General features: G+C 42.8%; 1 protein-coding gene across 4 annotated transcripts; it reads right to left on the bottom strand.

Annotated features, from left to right (window-relative positions):
* Nucleotides 1-91: 91 nt before the first annotated feature.
* LOC112150150 (transcription factor Sp3) lies at nucleotides 92-6,787 on the bottom strand. 4 transcript variants are annotated; one of them, XM_024278297.2, is made up of 9 exons: nucleotides 6,561-6,787; nucleotides 6,177-6,274; nucleotides 5,430-5,660; nucleotides 4,742-5,347; nucleotides 3,815-4,015; nucleotides 3,538-3,742; nucleotides 3,269-3,458; nucleotides 2,991-3,187; nucleotides 92-1,424 (listed from the first exon to the last, which is right to left on the bottom strand). In XM_024278297.2, the coding sequence occupies exons 2-9, from the start codon at nucleotides 6,243-6,245 to the stop codon at nucleotides 1,171-1,173; spliced, it is 1,953 nt and encodes a 650-aa protein (XP_024134065.1). In that variant the 5' UTR covers nucleotides 6,246-6,274; nucleotides 6,561-6,787; the 3' UTR covers nucleotides 92-1,170. The 4 variants fall into 4 exon arrangements, with proteins under 4 accessions (XP_024134065.1, XP_024133979.1, XP_024134144.1 ...); XM_024278211.2 differs by having other exon boundaries at nucleotides 6,177-6,787; XM_024278376.2 differs by lacking the exon at nucleotides 6,177-6,274 and having other exon boundaries at nucleotides 6,561-6,786.
* Between the last annotated feature and the right edge of the window lie 299 nt (nucleotides 6,788-7,086).

The following is a 7,086-nucleotide window of genomic DNA, read 5'->3' as shown; positions in this document are numbered from 1 at the left end:
TGAGGAAATGATTACATTAGTTCAAATAAAAACGAGGTTTTCCTTTCGCGACATCTGGCCAGAACTCCCGATGGAGCCAGTTTTTTTTTTGTTTTTTTTACAAAACTATTTCATTTTTTATGTGGTGTCCAACTGGAATGATCGTTGACATAAAATAAAAAAATAATATAAACCGGCCTGGACTGAGTTTACTCCACACGGCAACATTAGTGCATGCTCTCCCCCCCGCAGCAGCTGACTTCACTCTGGGCCTTGAAAACAATCGCTGTCCGGACCAACATCGAGACGCGGAAAACTGAGACACGAGGTGAATTTACAACAAAAATACAGGAGAAAAATAAAAAACCGAACGAAAAGGACGGTGTGCTCGTGAGGACAGATGGGACATTCTGCTCAGAAGCTCTTCCTTCCTCTGAGCGGCTTGCATCCGTGTTTTCCCTCTTCAGATCTGCTAACTGTGGCACCGCCGTCCGGTTCTGACCGACACCTGCGCTCTGCTTGCAGCAGTGCATCATGGGAAACCTGCTTCCCACTGATTATTAAAGGCTTTCATTTTTTTTTTTTTTTTTTTGCAGTTTTGAATTGTAGCACAAATTCAAGAAACATTTTAAAAAAAACGATCTTTTAGTCTAAAATGTGAGTTTCCATAGGAGCTGCACTAAAAACAGACGTCGAGTTGGGGCTGCGCTGCTTCAAGCAGAGAGAGGGTTCAGTCAGAACGGAAAAACATGATCCCGCTGAGGTTCTACCGCCAGTCCGCCCGCTCTTTTTACAAACACGATTAACTCTATTACAGTTACATTTCCTGCAAAGCTTAAAAACACATGCACCTCCAGCATCTTATACAAGAGTATCATACAAATTAAGGCATTTCATCTTCTTGAGTATTCATGTTGGGTTTTGAGTGTTAACTTTTTTGTGTTTGTTTACGCTTGTATACATAGCAACCACAATTTAATGTTCTTTTTGCCCCCCTATAAAAAGACTGCAAAAAACAAAGTAAGATAACTCTCACTTAAAATATATATATATTTGTCATATATATTTACGTATATATTCATATTTAAAAAAAAAAAAAAAAAACCCAAAAGAAGGTAAGAGGGGGAGAAAAGCCCAAGAGGTCCCTGTGATTGGCCAGTTTGTGGGGGAAAAAGGTGCCCCTCCCCCTTCTTATTCCATGACCTCACCCGGCGCCACGGTGACCAGCTGCAGAGGGATCTCCTGATTGGCTACGAGGTCGTGGGCAGTGGTGGTCTGGAGGATGAGCGTGGTTCCGTCGGCGGTGATGACGGTGTCCGTGGTGGGCGGGGACGTGGTGGAGGGAGCCACGCCCTTTTTGTTCTGGTGAGTCTTTATGTGCTTGGCCAGGTGGTCGCTCCGCATGAACCTCTTGGCGCACTCCATGCACACGAACCTCTTCTCTCCTGCAGAGGAGGAGGGAGGAGTCATGATATGGCGCTATAGACCAAGCAGGGAACGTTCTCTTCCCTCAATCAAAACTGATAGAAACTTCAAAATAAGAGCTCAAAAGTTGCTATTTTTATACAATTTAAGGATAATTTGACTTAAAACAACAATATCCACAGAGATACAGGAAGTCCTTTGTGCACAGAGCAATTCGACTCCTTAACGCTGCTGGTAGGGATGGAAGCAATGTTTCTACTTTCACTTTTATCTCTTCTATTTGTTTTAATTTGTAAATTATGAACTCACTAAATAACATTTTAACACTTTTACTTATCTATCTTCCAAAAAAACCTAATTATTCCTAAAATATGACTGCAGAGTTCATGTTAGGCGCCCTCTAGTGGCCAGTTGTACACATGCATACAAAACAAAAACTCATGGAGTTAAAAAATGTGCACAACATTTAAAAAGATATATATTTTAGAGTCCTTTAGATATTATAAACAATTTAACGGTGCATTTTTCATCTCTATATACTGCCAAATGAAACCAAATCTTCATCTGCACATTATTTTTTTAATAGAGTTAAATGATTTTACTTTTTAGGATTCATAATTCAAAAGATAAATTATTAAAAACATTAAATCCAGATTGAACATTTTCTAAACTCTACTAACATACATCTGCAGATGTGCTTTAAATCCTGAGCTCTACAATATAAAAGTATACATTTAAATGAGTTCAAAATCACTAAAAAGTTGAGAAATTCCTCTTTTCAAACACAAAGAATTTTACAGAAAAATGTTAATGGAAAAACTTCTTATAATATTCGAAACTAAACAATGAAACTATTCAATATTTATTAAATGAAGGTTTTTTGTAACAATAATTTATGCATAATAAACATGGCCTCATTATAAGTTACATTTGTGAAGTTCTAGGGTTCAATTTGTCTCAGTCCTGAAGAACAATAAAGAGTTTCTCAGTTTATTGATTTTATTTTTACAATTAGCAGCACAGAATAAACAAATAATCTAATGTTGATCTGCGCCTGTTAGGGAAAATATCTTACAAAATCTGCATTTTGCTTCCATTTAATGGATATTCATCACATGTTTAAGTCTAAATATATGCATAATTCCAGCAAAACTCCCACTTATCCCAGTTTACTTTAGTGTAAGATTGTAGATTTGTGTACGATTCTCTGAAAAATGCAGGAAATTCAAAATGTTTTCAAACAGAAACTGGTCATAGTTCATCTTCGGGAAAGTTTAGGGAGAAACTTTTCTTATTTCTAAGAAGGACAAAAAGGTTAAAAGAAATAAAGTGGCAATTCCATTAAAAAAAATCATTTTATAGATTTTTTTAAGAAAATTGGTGAAATAGGTCAATAGAAAACATTATGAGCTAATGAAAAATGACATACGAGGGAAATAACTGATAGTTATAGTTAGTAAATCACTGTAAACACAAACTTAAACTTAATTTCTTTAATTTCCCTTTAAAACTCTAATACCATGAAGATGCTATGACTGATTCCTGTAAATATGAGAGCCCGCCCCCTGAGGGGAGGAGACACTGACCTGTGTGTGTCCTCCTGTGCCTCTGCAGCTCGTCGCTCCTGGTGAATCTCTTCCCACAGTACACCCAGTTGCAGACGAAGGGCCTCTCTCCGCTGTGCCAGCGCAAGTGAGCTCTCAGGTGAGACGTTTTCCCGTACACCTTCCCACAGCCGGCGATGTGGCAGATGTGCTGCTTCTTCTTCCCCATGCCGGAGCCTCTGTGACACGGAGGGAGCGACGGCGTGGAATGAGCGTTTGTTAAAGTTGACGTTTGGAGTGATTTTGGCAGAGACCCCCACCTTCCTCCGGACTCTTTGCAGTTGGGGCAGGTGCAGGCTACCCTGCGGAGCCTCTTGCCCTCCCCGCTGGGAGTCTCCATGTCCTCGTCTCCCATCTGCACCCGCAGGTTGTTCAGGTCGCTGGGGTTCAGCGTGGAGTCTCCGCTCAGCTGCCACTCCTCTGAGTCCGGCTCCTCTTTTATCTGAATACCTGAACAGAAGCAGGAGGAGTCAGGAGACTGCCTGTGTGGAGAAAAACTCAACTTAAGAAGTTCTTTGCGCATCCGTACCAACAGGACTGCCGGAGTTCTCTCCCTGTGTGTACTGAATTCCAGATTGCGACACAGAGTTTACGGTGACCGTCTGCAGGTTGGGCAGGCTGACCTGGCCTGTCTGGGTTAATGGAAGGGTCTGGACCGGGGCGAGGGTCAACTGCTGCGCCTGGCCCTGCCCCTGGGGTAATTGAAGGCCCTGGAGTGACTGGACGCCCTGAACCTGTTGGGAGACCAGGATTAAGTCTGTGCTCCAAGGATTTTTGTTGTGGAATCTGAGGATTTTTCAAGCTACCTGAAAGGTTTGCCATTGGATCTGTCCGGTAGCTGTAACGGTTTGGGCCTGGATGAGGAAGGTCCCGGGATTGACCAGCTGCACGCTCTGCAGAGTCTGACCTGAGGCGGTCAGGTCCTGGGCCTGCGCCACCTGCGCCTGACTGTCTCCGGACAGCTGCAGGATGGGCTGGGAGATTGTGGTGGCGCTGGACGATGAAACCTAAAGGAAAAAAAAACAGATTCCGATTAGAAATGGAAACAACATTTATTTCTTATCAGAGACGCCTTAAGGGAGCGAGATAAGCTTTCAGCAAAACAATTTTGATATAAAAAAAACAAAAACATTTTTCTGGACAGCAGGGATAGGCTCCAGCAACCCAATGACCATTAAAGGTCAAAAGTGTGTTCTTTATAAAACTTAACAGCTAAAACTATTTCAAATATGAAATTAACATCAAGTTAGACCTTCAAATATTACATAAAAACAGATGAGCTAAATGTTTATGAGATACTGAAGTGCTCTGTCTGCTATTAATTGGAAATTTAAGAATCAGAAATGATCAATTACTAATTTTTCTTACATATTTTTTTTCACATTTTGACACATTTGTCTATTTTTGTCTGTTTTCCATTAATATATATATATATATATATATATATATATATATATACATACATACACATATATGAACACACTTATGTTTATTAAGTAATATATCGTTTTTTACTTGTCTGTATCATTAAACTTTTAAAAATCTGTATTCAACTTTCACTTTAATAAAGTTTTTTTTTCTAGAACTAATTTATCAGATAAAAGTTCAAACAAAAAAAGCAACTTTAGCTCCTTTTCATGTGAAATGAATCTTTAAAGTTCAGTTTGTTCAGTTCTGAGATGACATGACTTCATGCATCTTTTCAGTGACTGTAATAAGAAACACGTGTTGACCTGGATTTGCTGCATGTGGTTGTGGGAGTGGAAGTTTTCTGAGGATGAGGGATCAGACACGCCTGCAGACACGGCGGTCGCCTGGGTCAGCACCCCGGTGCCGTCGATGGTTTCCGGAAGCTGAGAGGAGTTGGAAGAAGAAGCGGCGCCTGCAGCGGCGGTGGTGGTTGGCACATAGAGATCTTGGTTGGCGTTGGCATCACTCTGTTTGGCACCGCCGTCTTGTCCCTGACTCTCCAGCGTCTGGCCGCTCATGATCAGCTGGCCCTCTGGGGTCACCCCCGTTGCAATGGGGACCGTCTGAGCCCCCGTCAGCCCCAGAGACTCCAGGTCCACGCTGTTTATGGGGACGAACGTTATGTTGCCGGGCAGCCCTACGGGTACGGTGCCCGTGTAGGCAGAACCTCCAGCCAACGAGACGCCTTGGATCGACTGAACTTGACCCGCCTGTGTCAGGAGATCTGAGGTTGTCGTAGTTGCACCGCTAATCCCAATGGCGCCCTGGCTGCCATCTTGGAGCAGCTGTATCTGCCCTGTACCGTCGTCCAACCCTTGCGTCTGGAATCCCGCAATTGTCCCGTCCACATTTTGGATTTGGGGGATGACCTACAAGGTAAACAGACATCAAGTGAGCCTCTTTTCAGTAAACGAAACTCTGTTTGGATCAAACGTAGGAGTTTTATTCTACCTGATACTGAATGCCCGACATCCCGTTGGGAGCAGCCTCACTCCCCGATGCTGTAACATAAATGGGTTGGCTGGGAAGACTCCCGATTGGAAGCACGTACTGTCCGTTGGATGTGACAATCCCAGAGTTTGGAATGTGGACAACTCCTTGGTCTTCCTTCCCAGACGAAACGGGGGTTAAAACTTCCCATCGGTTGGAAGCGGTCAGCTGGACGGCAGACATATCTGACGCCTGCAAGGAAAATTCATCAACTTAATCAAATAAAAACGATCTTCCAATTGGAACACTTCAGAAATCAGGCTGATTGTTTATTTTTGTGAATTGAGACAATATAAAAGCATATAAAGCACAAGCAGGTAAATAGATTTTGATGTGCAGAATGGAAAGTCCTAAAACAGAAGTGGCCATTAAAACATGGAGAAGATAAAAGCAGAGTGGGGGATGGGCGGCTATTACAACATGAACGCTACTGTCGCGAATATGGACGATCCTCCCGCTATATGATTCCATCTGTAATCTAAGGTAGACGGGCTATCTTCCAGAGAGCCGACCCAAGCGACTGACTTCAGTGTCCTACCCACTATGGGCGGGTTTTACAGGGGTAAAGTGGGTGGCCGTTATTGAGGGGAACACAGGAAGTGTACGGCTTTCACCCCATCCCATCAAAATTGTAAAACGTGTGAACTTCATGCTCTCATAATCACAACCAGAACACCGATAGCGATCGAGCTAGAAAACATGGGATACCTGGGTTTCCGCTGCGCCGCCGGCTTGCAGAAACTCGCTTTGACTGCTGTCCACGTCCGCGGACGCCATTTCTCCTTGTTTCAGAGGCTGCTCTGGCGCTAACAGGGAGAGGGGGGGAAACTCAGCAAAACTCTGTAATCTTCAACTCCTGCTTGCCAGAAAAGCCCACAAAGCATCCCCACTCTCCAATCCAAAAGGAGCTGACAGCTGAAAAAATCTACTTTGCAGCGGGGATTCTCGGGCGTTTTGGGCCCAGATCGACTGTTTACTTTGTCAACTCCGAGGCCAGCCAGCTAGCTCTGTTAGCTAACCATATCTAGCTAGTTAGCATTAGCGCTAGCGATAAAAAGACGCAGCTCACTCCGCCGCAGCGCTCAAACTCACCGATTAGTTGCAGATTCGATGCGCTAAATCTTTACGTACCAGTCATATCGTGAATGGTAGTAAGCGGAAAGATTACCAGATGAACTAAACTCCGAACATGATTATTTTATCAAAGGCGGGCTAGTGTTGATTCGGTGAATTCGGGACGATTTTTTTCTATTTTGATTGACGGTGCGGGAAACACAAAAAGGTGGGACTAACAAAGCTTCACCGTCGAATTTGCATCGCATTACAGGAAGTCCCGCCTTTCTCCTTTCACACTATTGGGCGAGCAAGAAATTCACTCAAATCTGATTGGCTACGAGAGACGTCAATCATTTTTTGTAGTACGTGTGTTTCCTGTTTATTGAACTACACGAAAAGGAATGCAGTTTAAATCCTAACAGACATTATCGCAAAGTAGTGAGATTTTCATCAAGTAAATACTCTTTTCATCTGTTTTCAAGCAATTAAAAGATGAAAATACTAAATTCTTGTTTGAAAAAAATAATGGTTCGGCTTATAAGTCGCAAGAAAAGAGCAAAAT

This window comes from Oryzias melastigma, linkage group LG22 (assembly GCF_002922805.2).
Source record: "Oryzias melastigma strain HK-1 linkage group LG22, ASM292280v2, whole genome shotgun sequence".
NCBI lineage: Eukaryota > Metazoa > Chordata > Actinopteri > Beloniformes > Adrianichthyidae > Oryzias > Oryzias melastigma.
The sequence above is the reverse complement of the archived record's forward strand: the minus strand, read 5'-3'. Positions and strand labels throughout refer to the sequence as shown.

Excerpts from the sequence above, each read along its gene's own strand:
- LOC112150150 (XM_024278211.2), bottom strand. The coding sequence starts at position 6,245 with ATGGCGTCCGCGGACGTGGACAGCAGTCAAAGCGAGTTTCTGCAAGCC. Across the intron at positions 3,743-3,814 it reads TCCAATGGCAAACCTTTCAG|GTTCAGGGCGTCCAGTCACT; the intron begins GTAGCTTGAAAA and ends GTCTCCCAACAG. Across the intron at positions 1,425-2,990 it reads GCACAGGAGGACACACACAG|GAGAGAAGAGGTTCGTGTGC; the intron begins GTCAGTGTCTCC and ends CCTCCTCTGCAG.